The sequence below is a fragment of the Phlebotomus papatasi genome, chromosome 1 (assembly GCF_024763615.1).
Source record: "Phlebotomus papatasi isolate M1 chromosome 1, Ppap_2.1, whole genome shotgun sequence".
Taxonomy (NCBI): domain Eukaryota; kingdom Metazoa; phylum Arthropoda; class Insecta; order Diptera; family Psychodidae; genus Phlebotomus; species Phlebotomus papatasi.
In genome coordinates this window covers 20,440,145-20,454,352 of record NC_077222.1, presented here as the reverse complement: position 1 = coordinate 20,454,352, position 14,208 = coordinate 20,440,145, and the positions used below count along the sequence as shown (strand labels likewise).

Below are 14,208 nucleotides of genomic sequence, written 5' to 3'. Positions count from 1 at the left end.
CAAAAAATTCATTTTTACTTACTCCAAAATATTTGTAATCAGTAAACAATGGACAAAACTTATCAAAACTGACATTTAATTTTACACTTAGCATAGAAAATTTACTGCTTTACAACTTTCGAAAATATGATTTTTGAGCCATTTTATATCGATTCTCAAATGTACTGGGGAAAATATTGTTGAGATGGGTAACTTATTATACATTTTTCTCTTGACAAAATGTTTAATTGATATAATTTTACAGAAAATACATATTTTACAATTTCGAGCTATTCCTCTACTTTAGAATTTTAATGCGATTAACATTTATGATCACTAATAAAATATACTAAGGGGTAATTTGCAAATTTGAATCATTAAATATTTAGGATTTGATCTACCCAAAATGTCTTCTAAATAGGATCGAATTAATTTCAATAGAATATGGTGGTAGATTTATTGAAAATCTGAAGATAGAAATACTTAGTGACAATTTTTAGTAATTAATATTTGATTTTATCTCCTCATAATGTAAATTATTAGAGCACTAGCCTTAATATTTAATATATTTAGGATTTACTTCAGAACTTTTGTAAGATCAATACTATAGAAACCATCTGAGTTGATTGTAGAAGCACTTCACCTAACTTTGGAAATTCTATGATTGGTTTTAGAGGTTCTCTTGAATCAATTAGAAAACACTGGGATGTGACCACTAATTACAAATACGCTTGATTTTAGAAGTTTTCAATTTGATTTTTATAAGCTTCTCAGAGTCAATCTAAAAACAAGTTTACTCATTCTTAAAATCCCTCATAATTTGTGGTTAGTATTTTTGTAGTAACGGTTGGTCAGAATATCAGATTTTAATAGTAAAAGCAGACTTATTATGCAAAAGAATCATGACAGGGTAGGGTAGAGTCAGTACTTTTTCGCCAGTAAGCCCTTTTTCGCCACCTAAATTAAAATCGCTTTTTAAAGAAATTATGAGTTCGTGGAACTACGAAATGAGTGTTATTTCGTGACCTCTAGCCAAATGAATCAGAAAACCATATCAGATGCTCCACCGACTAGATTATTTGCAAGTTAATTAAAGAAATTGTCGACAAGGTGAACAGTCACCAAAAAAATATGGAGTTCTTAATAAACTTGTCAACGCTCAGACAAATTGTCTTGCAATATTTTATGTTTTTGCAGTACAGTATTCGATATTTTTCCACTGAAAGTCAATCCTGTATTAATTGAGCTTTGTTCTAATATCACTTTTTAATAATGTTTTCCAAAAAAATAAAGAAATACGGATGTGGTGAAATAGGGCTTACTTTTTTCAGTTGTGTAAGTACTTTTCGCCACTCATTTTTCCAAGCATTTTACAAGTGGCGCTCCTCGCGGAATTTAGTTGAAACAGGCGTAATTTTCAATTGATTTTTGTCGCAAATAAAAAATGTGCAAAAAATCATTCGAAATACTTTAATAATTGTATAATATCGGTGTTAAATAAGAAAAGTACTGTGCCTTGTACTTTTGGGGGTTTTCGAATGCTGTTGTTTCTTAAAAATCAATTGAAAACAAGTGGCGAAAAAGTGCTTACACAGTGGCGAAAAAGTGTTTACAAGGTGGCGAAAAGTACTGAAACGTGCATTGTTGCAGGAAATGTACTTTTTCAACCAGATACTCAAAAGTTCCCGGAAAGTCTCCTGGTTCAGTAGATAGACAATGCTTCAAAGCACTTGTACACAAAATTTCATTTTATTTCGACAAAAAGTGTAAGAATTATAAGGGTGTCAAACCTTAAGGTGGCGAAAAGTACTTACTCTACCCTAAAATAAACCAATTCAGAACCTTACCTAAAAATGGGAACATAAAATTTGACGACTAACGACGTAGATTCATTCTAATAGTATTTCTGGACAATTTCCAACTTTTTAACTTTTTGTAATTTGCCATTTTCAACTAAATTATGAATTATCAAAAAACAGATTATTTCTTGTTATTTATCATCACTCTTACTGTGTTATCACACTTGCCACATTAAAATTTTAATATGATTCACATTAATTGTCGCTGGTGATAGTCCAAATGTGTAATTTGTGTGTTTGAATCATTTTATATTCAAATTTGATCTATTTGTTGATAAAAAGGTAGACTTGACCCGCAAAATTTGAAATAAATTGATTTATAGCATTAATGCAAAAAATTAATGCGATTTTCTCTTTAATTTTTTAATGTGAAAAATATTTATGTTTTAGGTAAATTTAAACTTATTTTTGCAGGCCAAGTCCACTTCTTTATCAATAAATAGAAAAACCCCAAATATTAAGTGACTCAAAGACACAAATAAGATATTTGGACGCTCACAAGCGACAATTAATGTGAATCACATTAAAATTTTAATGTGCAAGTGTGATAACGCCGTTATACACATATATTTGCCATTGACAACCTTAAAAATGTACAAATCCACTATTTGCCTCTCAAATGACATAAACTCAAAATGTAACTGGTTTACATTAAGTTGGTTGCATGTTTTGACCATTTTAAATTAGTTTTTTTAAATGAGGCAACAAACTTTTGATTTTTCAAAAATGACCAACTTTTGGAAAACAATTATTTTTGATATGAAATAAAATTAATTATTTTTTTTGAAAAATATAAATAATATCTACGGATTACAGGGAACTCATCTGAAAAAGGAAAATTTAAAAAAGTATTTTTTTTTCTATCAGTTTTTTCACTTGTTTTCTCAAACATGCATTAGGCAACAAACTATTGACACTCACTGCATATTGCATCGCATCTGAAACAAATTTGCTCGTAATTCTTGTATTTTTTTCGGTGAATATTATGAAATATGTATTTTTAAATAGCTTTATACGCACAATTTCGAAATATATCACATTGATAAGTAAATTCTCTGTAGATTTCAGTGCCTTTATACAAAAACGTATGGAAAAATTAATGTCGAGATGCCCCTGCATTAAAACTTTTTAATGTGAATGGAATTTAGATTTATCTGGAGCACGAAGAATCCGATAATAAGATTGCAACAGAGATTATTGTAAATGAAAATTTAGTACTGTGTTTATTATTGAAAAATTCTATATTTTTATATGAAGTTGTGAAGAATTTCCATTTGGATCATGTTCCAAATTACGTTTTTCTACCCTACTACACAAAGAGAAACTTTAATTCAAAAAAGGATTTCTTTTTTGCGGATGAGCAAATTTATCTGTTTTTACTAATGTAAGAAATTTCTAATTCTAAAATCTTAAATCTGTACTAAAAAGGTTTAAATTTAGTAAAATAGTGGAATAATTTTACAAAAAAATAAGTATATTGGCAAATAACATGTCGTAAAAACCATGCATTACTGGGAATTTTAAATGTCACTTTTTGTTTCTTAAATTAATAAGCCCACATTTTTTAAGTATTAAAAAGTTAAGATTTTGCGGTAATTCAGTCATCACTTGATACTTATTACAAATTACATTCTGAATGTTCATAATTAACAATTACCGTTGTGTTATAGCAAAAAGTACAACGAACGTTCACGCCTTCGAATAATATTAGTTAGCTTATTACCAATTACTGATAATTATGTTAGAAATCTGTGTAACTCTTTCAGGAAAATAAAAGAAAATTAACATTATTCGAAGGCATGAACGTTCGAAAAGAGAGTACTTTTCCCTATATTAGTAGCAAAATAGAGACAAAGAAGCTAAATTTGAAGTCAACAGAACACATAAATGTTCCAGAAAAGATATCTGATTAGTTACTTACTACAGAAATTCACACTAGCTAATTTTGCGTTTCGATAATTCGTCAGTTAAATCAGCATTTGTCGTAACTTCCTTTTGACAACTTTTCAGGAGACGAAATTTTCAGTTCAATATTATTTTTCTCAAAAATGAGCCCCGAATGCGATACTTTTGAGTCAAAATAATAAAAGTGGCACTAATAAACTGTAAGTTAACTCGAGAAAATCTTTATAAAATTATTTAAAAGCTGCAATATTGAGAAATATGTTAGAAGAATAACAATAATATTTTGTCGTAACTTCCACCGTTTATAAAGCCGTAACTTCCAATGTATGGAGATTCTGGAAGTTACGACAATTTTCTAAAATGCATTATATCAATTTGAATTATTCTAGTGATAATAAGCGCCTTTATTTGACTAAATTAGTCAATAATACTGTTATCCCTGTCCCTAAAAGCTTTTATTTCATAAGTTTTGTTTAATAAATTTTGCGCGCCGTGTCGCTTGTTTTGTTTTGAATTAATGACAGATGGGCAGGGATTTTTTCTCACTTTTTTCTCGCAAATATTGAATTAAAATGATTTCATGTTACACTATTCGCACTGTCTTTCGATATTTGGAAGAGTTTATAAACGTTTTATTGAGAAATATTACAATTCTGTTGCAAATTACAAGCCACGCAAGTGAGCAAAAAAAAGTTACGGGAAATGCTGATTATTGAAAATTTTGTATGGAAATTTGTCGTAACTTCTCCAAAAATGGAAGTTACGACAAATTCTGATAAATTTTTCTTAATTAAGGGCACTTACGATAATTTTTATTTAAAATAATTTTTATTGGGCTTATAAAAGTTTCTTTTTCACAAGTGCGTTTAATAAACAAAATACCGCTGATTCCAAATATGTATATATCTTAAAATCGCAAAAATGAAGTTACGATAAATGCTGATTTAACTGACGAATTATAAATCTGAACAAAATAAGCCGCGACGCGCGAAAAAATTGCTGCCTGCGACGGCTCGCTGCGCGTTTTAAATATTTTCGGCTGCTGCGGCTAAGAAAAAGCTCGGCGGCTCGCTCCAAGCCGCCTGGGAAAATTCGACTGGCGTTGATCTCTAAGTGGGCTTAGCGAATTTATTTAAATGAGAAATAAAGAACATTTTAATCAGTGAATCCCCAGACTTTGAGGCTTCCGGCATCTCTTCTGCGATCGCAGGAGTCCTTGTCGTCACAGGCAAAGGCCAGGAGGTACTGTTTGGGATGCCAGGCTACTGTAAATGTGGCTGCATCGACAGAAATATCAGCAACTTTCTCTCCAGTTTCCGTATCGCCGATGTCTATTAGAAGATCCTCGCTAGCTGACGCCAGGAGTCGCCCATCGTGACTGAAAGAGATTGTCCGGACGGGCCAGTCCAGCCGGGAGAAGACACGGATGCAGGAAAGCTCCTCGGCATCCCAGAGAGACACGAGAGCATCTGCACTTCCCGTTGCAAAATACTTCCCCGTGGGATCAAATTCAATGCAAATACACGTCCCAGGGTGAGCTTTTAGGATGTCCTTGACCTCGAGATTTGGGTAATTTAGTATGTGAACACATCCCTGACCATTTGTCAGGAAGAACAAATCACTGCGATTGTTCCACGCGATTTCATTGACCTCAAAACCAAATTGCTCCTCTGCGCGGATTTTGTGGGTTCGTGTATCGATAAAAGTCACCAAGTCCTCCTTATTCCCAACTGCAATTGTGTTCCCATCTGGTGACCAGGTTATATTGATATTCTCTCCCTTCGTATTGACGATAGTTGCGCATTTTCCGGCACGGACATCCCAGATCCGGACAGTTTTATCACCACTTGCCGTACTGAGGAGATCCGGCAGGGCTGCATGCCAACAGAGCTGGTCCACAGATCCCGTGTGGCCACGATAGGTGATATCCTTGCTCTGAAAGACAAATTACTGGGATTAAAATAAGGATATTAAGGTTTTTCTATTGGTAATCTTACCAAACGTTCCCTGTCGAGGGAAAAAATAGCCACGGTTTTGTCAAAGGACCCCGAAGCAAGTTTCCTCCCATCGCAGTTCCATCCCACGGAATGTACTTTAGACGTATGAGCCTTCTGCTCCCGGACTTTGTTGTGATTCTTGAAGAAATCTTGCAATTCCTCAAGTTTGCTGGTCACCATTGTGCCAAAATGTAAACAAACCGGCTCCCTTCCAATTTGACTTACAGCGCCCCTTGCGGAAAATTTGCAAAATTATTCCAGTGGAAGTGGACTTAGAATATATTTTGTTATCACAGAATTCTGTGATTTTTAAGTTAACCGCTGAAGTTTTCCTCACGTTTTTGGCATTTTTTATTAGAAAACTAGGACAATATTTGATACAGATGATACAGATACACTTGATAATGGTATTTCCTGCATTTGGCATTTTGAAAATATTTATTTTGTTAGAAATTGTCTATATGGATTTCCCTCCAAAAATACAATATCTGTGAATTGTGACAGAGTCATCAACTAAACATGTCTACCCAGTTCGTTTACAAAATGCAGCATTTATTTATTAATTTAATTGATAAGATATTGTAAACAGTAATTCAATTGATGAGTTTTGTAAGGCACGATTGTATCAAGGTTACTACTGTTTATCTTGTTTGTATGTAGATCGACGAATTTGTGTAGAAAGATAAAAGTGAAAAATGTGTTCTGCGGTTTTTCCTGTGTAAGAATATGGTAAATTGAAAAGTTGCGAAAAGAGACGTCCGGGGAGCAAATGAAGAGTTCATTGCGTGATCCAAAATAGCTTCTGAATTAGTGAAATTGAAACATGTGCTTCAGTATTGGCAAGAAAACGTGGTTGCTGTACAATTAATTTTATCAGTGCGAAGAAGATTTTCCCGACGTCACTCGTTCAGAGGTGAGAAATCCATGGAAAAATATTATTTTACCCCCAAAATACCACAAAATTACAAGAAAAATCCCCCAGTGTTCATATCTACAACACTACTGAATTATTCCAAACTAATATTGTGAAGATATTTGCCGGAAAACCTAAAAAAACCATCAAAAAGGCTTCTAACCTCAAAACATTGCACGAATATTTTTTCTCACAATTTTTCCTAGTTCCGGGACACTCGATTTCTCCCTCCCCGGAGATATTTCATTCATGGAACCGGTGCAATAAAATGTGAAAGAGAGTAGAGTTATTGTCAACAATCATTGACCTTTTCACTTTGCCATTGTGCATTTCTTTCGTCATTCACATAATTGTAATTTCAATCACGCAATTATGGATTTTTTCCAACTGAATTACTATCAATATTCCCAGGCTAAGCTTATCTTAAGGAAGTATGGGGAAATATGGTGGAGACAGCTGTTTAAATAAGCTGGGTGAAGGGGGGCAAAAATGGGAAAATATCTAATGGATTTTCATCGTTATGTTGTTCACAACTAAACCACCCTCACAGCATGCTCAAAAAAGTGCCCAGAATTCTATAGATATTCAGGACAGACGCTATTATAGCCTACGTGATTGTAAATAGAGGCTTGGAGTCTTGAGAGACCCCTACAAAATCAAATGCCCTACTTAGTTCACGAGTTCTGTAATAGTACGATAATGTCATGTGACAAATTTAAAATTTAATGTCATGAATTCCAAACATACCTACAGTGGTGGGCAAAATAATAGGACCACCTCTAATAACCTCTCTTTTGTAATTTTTTATTCCAAATGTGTTGCAGATTCAAATTCAAATTGATAGAATTGTAAGTGGGCAGCCATTTTGTAGTTTTAGTATTTCCATGTAGGTGAAAACGTAGAGATGCTAGTTTTTGGTGGGAATTCGATCATGACGGACGAAAAATTATAGAACTGATAATTTGCTGGAAATTTATAAGCTTTGTAAGTAAAAAACCAAGAGAAAATTTGGCTAGACGTGTCACAGAAGATTTATTTATAGGATTTATGACAGAATTTCTGAAGGACGTCTACGAGGAAGATTTTGAACTAAAAGTTAGAAAATACCTGTAAGTAGGAAACTAAAGAAAGACAGAATTAGAGGACTTAAAAGGATTCTATTTATAGGATAAACAAGGAAAGAAAGCCAGAATTGGGGAAGATTTTAAGAGGGCAAGATTTCAAGGCTCAGGTAAAATTTAAGGTTAGGTTTAGAAGCTCTCATGGCTGACCCCCATTTTTTGTTTCAGACCTTAAATCAGTGCCGATCGCCAATTCTAATAGTTTGATACGGTTATACTTGAAGAGAATAAAGAAATAATTTCCGATGGAAGAATTTGTCAAGAACACAATGCGTTGAAATAATTTTGATGTAGAAATGTTCAAGTGATATCCATACGTCGAATAAGTGTTGTTTTGGCCATTAGAGATCCCTATTTTGACATATAGTACGTGAATCAGGGGCTTGACTTTTCCTATGTTTGCCATATGTTTCTAGCGTGCTGAAAAAAACTTGAGTTTATTAGCTGATTTCTGTCAGTGTAGAATGAATTAGCAAATAATACAAATACAAAATAAATGCCAATTTAATATAGAATAGGCAACCAAAAACCCTAAATTGGCAACCTACATAGTTTCGGAGATATCTCGTGAAATTTGTGCGAAAACGGGAAATAATTTACACTAAAACTGGTCGCATTTTTTAGAGCTAATGTCACGCTCCTGACGTGAATAGTGATAATGTGTTCGGACAATAAAATAGAACCACTGTAATAAACTCAAATTTATATCAATTATTTAAAAAATAACAAAATTTAGTGTAATGTCAATAATTATTTAGTGTCTTGACAATTAATTTTCAAATTTTGGATAAAGAAAACTATGAGAAAATGGAGCAAATATAGAAATTTCTTGTTAGAGGCTCTATTAGGTTTTTGAAGCTACGAAAGCACATGGAATGATTGTAAATATCATAGCTGACTACATTAAATTACGAAAATCAAAAATCCATAACACAATATGGTGTTTACGTAAACATAAGACTCGGAATTTTGGTGGTCATTGGTTCCACGGGCCAATAGTATTAAGAAAACAACAACAATTCAGGATTTTCAAATAGTTCAATGTGTCGAAATCAATCTAGCACGTCATCCTAAGGTATTCTATAGGAAAGTTTTGGTTAAAAAGTTTCTCAGATGAGTCCTGACTAAGTTAGAAATAGATTTTGAACAACAGGGTTATACTTGGAAAAACGAAAAGAGGTTAAAATTTTCCAATAAATACCATGTCTGGAATGAAGTTAATCATAAAAGAATCATTTTTTATGATGAAATTGAATTTGTTTAACATTTTTTCGAGGTGAAACGCTGTGTATGTCTCCTCTCGAACAAAATTTTTAAATCTATGGTATACAAGAGCAAATATCATTTTTCTATGTTTCAAGGATATTAACCCTCTCATGTGTAAGACCGCCTCCAGGCGGTCATTCTATAGATCGTATTTACTGCGGTAATATTACTTATTTGAAGTTGAAATATATACAGTGTCCTCAGTTATAGTCTTACTAACTTATTTTCTGAAGCTGAACTCATTTTGACCTTTCGTCTGCTTACCATCTTCAGTTTTGTGTGACAGGTCAGAGATAAAACAACAAAATGTCGTTCGCGACATTTTTCGTTTTCAAATGCAAAAAAGATTGTTTTAAAGTAATCCAACTGTAGTAAGAATCTTATTTCCTGAAAGATATGTTCTTCTAGTTTGTATATTTCAATTCATAAGTGTGAAAAAACTAAAAGTATGAGTTTAAGAAGAAAAAAAGGAAGATCGCCTGTGGGCGGTCTTATCCGTTCAAGGGTACAATTTTCAAAAATTATCTATTTTTTTATTTAATTTTTTTGGTTGTTCTAGTAAAATATATTATTATTTTGCAAGATATTAATCATGGAAAACAATTCAGATTACACGAAGACTGTTCAGAATGAGTAAAATGGTCGATTTCTGCGAATTAAGCGAAATTGATAAAGAAGCAGACTTCAACAGTGATGATTAATTCCCTAATTCGTCCTTTAATGTCACAGATCGTGAAATAAAACCAGAAGATGAGCTGGTTCGTGATAGATCGTGAAAGATCGTGAAATAAAATCAGTCTCATTGAAACTCATTGAGCTTCATTAATGTCTAATTATAAAAATTATAAACGTTTTTTTCCTAAAAATTATCATTTCTTAGAGAATCATAGAACATTCATCCATAAAAAACGTTTAAAATTCATTTGATTTTATTATTTGTTCACTATTTTTCAATAAAAAAAATTCAGTCTTTTATGCCTTAAGAACCGATATGACCGCCTGGAGGCGTTCTTTACCTTTTTTCACCTGGCGCCCAAACAGAAAGAGATAATGAAGAATGGATGGTTTTTTTCAGTTCAGTAGACCATTAATTACCGTAGACAAATTATTTAACTACTTTTTTTGGATATTAAAGAAAACACTGTTAAATGGTTAAAATATTCTGAGCGAGGAAGGCCAACAAAAGAAGAAAAAGTTCATTGAAATCGGTTAATAAACATTAGAGATAGAGTCCGATCAATTTCGATATAGTAAGAGTCAGGGTAGAGTGGGGTGGGGTAGGGACGGTTGCGACCTATCGTCAGAACAGTCTCTATCTCAGATACAAAGTAATAAAATTTCATCGAAATCGTTTCATAAACACTGAAGATATGGTCCGGTCAGGTTATTTTCCTTTATAGCTCGGGTCAGGGTAGAGCTAGGGCAAAGTGCGACCCATCGTTGGAAATCTTTTGACCTCAGCTATAACATACTAAAATTTCATCAAAATTGAAAATGGAAGTTCCGAGATATTCGACATCGAAGATTCGAAAATGGATTTTTTGATTAATCGGACCTTTGATTAAATCGGATGATAATTCTATGTTCAAATAGTTGTAACATTTAACGAGAGTTTTCTAAATTCTAAATTTCATCCATACATTCCAAAGACGGCCCACCTCTCCTTCCCCTACTTGGTAACAATCTGGTCAAAAAAAGGAGCATTTCTTCTGGAAAATTTTCTGGTAAAAATTAAAAAATAAGGCATTTAGAGGTATCGGAGCTGAATGTCTTCTATGGCGAAAATATAGCCCAATGTGAAATCTATTGTGTGCTAAAGAGAGTACATTAATATTTAGTTTAGTTGAGTTTATATGATTTTTCAAAAGTTGCTTTCTTAGGTAATTTTTGGGAAATTTTAGTTTGATTTTGTTTTTCCGCCCCCAAGGATTTTTTGAAAAAATATCACATAATTTTCAAGTTGAAGCACAACTACTTACCTTTCCAACGAATGTCCATTTATTAAGTTCTATACACTAGAACCGCAGGAATAATTGATAATATGTGACAAAACAGCAAAAACAAAAAAAAAACAATTAAAGAAAATTGTGCAGTAATAGGAGAAAAATCAAGAACAGATTCTTGATCAGGGGACTCAACTCTGCCAAACGTACCATGTGAGATCCGTGTGCCAAAAATCGTGTTGCATAGTGTTATAGTAGGTGAGATTATTAAAAATCTCACCTAATATGCAATACAGTGCTGTCTCTCTTATATGCACACTCTCTATATGCACAGCTTTTGTGTCGGTTGCATTCACAATCAATTTGTTTACATTTTGACAAAGTAATACAGAAAATTATTTTCTTGGTAACTAATTTTTCTTGTTTTTAATTTTCTTAATTTTATTTTTTCTGTCTTATATTATATTTAAAATAACACGGGGAATTCTAAAACAATAAAAAAATGATAATTTATTAAAAGGAAGAAAAAAAAACCGTTGGGAATTTCGAAAAAAGTGGTGCATATTCAGAGAGAGAACTGTCAAAAAAAGTACCCAAACTGTGCATATAGAGAGATAGCATTGTATTGATAAGTTAAAGTTTTGCATTAAACTATAATATTTAAAATATAAAACTTAATTCCAAATTAAACAAATAAATGTATAATGCGTTAAATGCCTGGGGATAGTATCAATGCTAAAACGGCGATGGAATGGTTTCGTATTATTTTTGAGTTTTGTGGCTTGACAAAAAATTGTATGAAGTTTAAAAGAATTCATAAAAAGAATTGAGACTTTTTCAAATTTTGTATTGAAATGTATGGTCTATATATTTAGGTTAGATTCTTTTCACGTGTTTTTAAGCTAAATTATTGCACAGCAATTGTATAGTGTGGGAATACTCATAACAAGTCTCATGTACGGTATATACTTAATCTAAAATCTTATCTAAATATTCCAATAAATCACACCCTTCTTGATAGCATTCGTAACACAACTTTTCAACAGCCGGATTCAGAAGCACATTTTACAGAATTCTTGATAATTTTGCACATTTAAAAAGTAAAAAAAAAAGAAGTGATAAAGCTGAGATTTCCGAGAATGTTTAATTTGCCGGAAATATTCCAAATTTTCCAACAAGATTGCATGAAGTCTGGTGCCTTTGTCAATGAAGAAAATGGTCTGTAGTCTGTATGATGTATTCTGTGGGACGATGGAACAATGGGTGGGAACAGAAGTGAGCTCCGAGCTCCAAAGAAGGCACAAACAAAAATATCTGCACATCAGACAGTGTGGCGTGAAGACAAAATGCAAATTAATTGGAACACATTTATGCAAATTGCTAGGACAGTGCTCTTTCTTCTGTTTAAATCATTTTGATGACATCGTGTCTCAATGCTCAATGCGATCAATTGAATTATTGGTTGTGAACTGATTAAAGTTCCCGACTATCAATTGCTAGACCAATTACTTTGCAAAGTGCTATCAAATCAGAGATTTTTTTCTTGGCGGGTATCAAAAGATTTTCTCGACACTTTAACATTCAATAAAATAATATTTGTCAAATAATTTCAAGTAAAGTTACGAAGAGATTTAAGAGTGTGATATAAGGTTGTATCTTGTTAAACTTTTGAGAAGTTTATGTGTGCGCGTTCAATAATTCACCCTCTGGAGTTATTTGTGTCAAAGTATGAGAGAATCTCTCTATATATATTATCATTGAAGTTATACTTATTGAGAGGGACTTGGGCATGTTGTTCAAATCGCAATTTGCAATAGTCTCTCTGTGCCACTGAAACTGACATATACTACAAGAGAGCTTTTCCCGCCTACAGAAAGACAATGGATTTTTCCTCTAATTTTATTCAATTAAAAGACAAATGTTAATTTCTTCTATCGTGCATTTCTTGTGAGTTAAAAGCAATTTTATGTAATTATAGCAGAGTGTCTTATATATATTTTCTCGAAGTAGCGTTTGTCAAAAAATGAACTTTAATTTTTAAAGTATTTTACACAAAGTTCTCGATAGACTGTGAAGTGATAGAATGAGACTACAGTCATATAAATATTAAATCTGCAGTAATTTAGGTGTATTGGAACTTCAATAGTGTTAATATTAATAACAGAAATATGTTTTCAAAGATTCATTGTGTGTTAAATTAAATTAAATTACATTTGTAAAATTTGAGCGAAGTCGTAATGCTTTTGCCTAGCGCAAGATAACTTTTGTTTTGTAAACATGTTTCAAAAACTGTCTAAAGCGATCTTCAGACTAGAGGTCTAGCTCTCGAAATCCTTAACAACAAGCAATTTACATTGATAATATCCTTTCCTTAATATCCAATCCTAAATCAAAAAATTCCAAAAAATTCTGATTGATAGGAGTTTAAAGAAGTTAAGCAACATGGCTAAGCCTGACGTCTGAAGCCTGTGTAAAAGAGAGCGAGATGACTAGATCTAGATTTCATTTATTACTTTTTCTGAAATGTCAAAAAGATGTTTGAACTACAAATATTTCGACTCCCTACCTCCTAAGAGGTCGTATTTAGAGTTTTGTAAATCTGCAGCTTCGATTTTTTTGACGTTGTGCTGTCTGTCCGTCTGTGCGGCCGTTGCTGCGACTAACTAGAGCAGCAATCCCAGCTCCCCTTCAAAACCACGTTGGAAATATGTTAGATGATGCCTAGGTAGACATTTCGTCCATATACGAAAATAACTCATTTCGAATTGAAGTGCACATAGCAATTGGTTAAGATCAGTGGCAAAAGCAATTAGAGCCGGTGCCCTCATAGCTCAGTGGTTAGAGAATTCGCCTAGACAGCAGCAAAAGGCCACAAGAAGTAGTGGAGACACGGCGAAAGGCTCAGTTAGCAAATGGTTAAGGGGGGGGGGGGAGCTCGGATACCAAGAACAAATATTCAGTATTGCATATATAGATTGCGGTTACATAGATTCAGGATTTATATGAGGCTCTAATCCAGAGGTGTGCAAGAAACCGTTGAAACCGAATTAACGTCAAACTAAGTTTGTTATAGTAGCGTTTTGACCATTGACGTACATGTTTCATTTGACGTTAATTCGGTTTCAACGGTTTCTTGCACACCTCTGCGTCTAATCAGTGTCAAGGACGTAGCCAAGATTTTAGTAAGAAGGGGACCACATTGGAGGATTATCCCCAAAAGAAATC

General features: G+C 33.1%; 2 protein-coding genes across 3 annotated transcripts in view; one reads left to right on the top strand and one right to left on the bottom strand.

Annotated features, from left to right (window-relative positions):
* Positions 1-4,851: 4,851 nt before the first annotated feature.
* On the bottom strand, positions 4,852-5,966 carry LOC129798160 (THO complex subunit 3). Its single transcript, XM_055841162.1, has 2 exons — positions 5,741-5,966; positions 4,852-5,678 (listed from the first exon to the last, which is right to left on the bottom strand). Exons 1-2 carry the CDS (start codon positions 5,918-5,920, stop codon positions 4,899-4,901), a joined length of 960 nt encoding a protein of 319 aa, XP_055697137.1. The 5' UTR covers positions 5,921-5,966; the 3' UTR covers positions 4,852-4,898.
* A 137-nt stretch (positions 5,967-6,103) lies between these two features.
* The window catches only part of LOC129798156 (equilibrative nucleoside transporter 1), a 42,692-nt gene continuing 34,587 nt past the window's right edge, over positions 6,104-14,208 (top strand). The window contains exon 1 of one of the 2 annotated variants that reach the window (XM_055841157.1): positions 6,104-6,653. The gene's annotated coding sequence lies outside the window, so the exon portion shown is untranslated. Of the gene's footprint in view, positions 6,654-12,793; positions 12,931-14,208 lie in introns of those variants that run through there. The other variant, XM_055841158.1, reaches the window with a different exon arrangement.

What these genes read in the sequence shown, in the direction of transcription:
- LOC129798160 (XM_055841162.1), bottom strand. Translation starts at nt 5,920, where the DNA reads ATGGTGACCAGCAAACTTGAGGAATTGCAAGATTTCTTCAAGAATCAC. An exon ending in CCCTCGACAGGGAACGTTTG is followed by an intron (nt 5,679 to 5,740) that starts GTAAGATTACCA and finishes TTTGTCTTTCAG; the next exon opens with AGCAAGGATATCACCTATCG.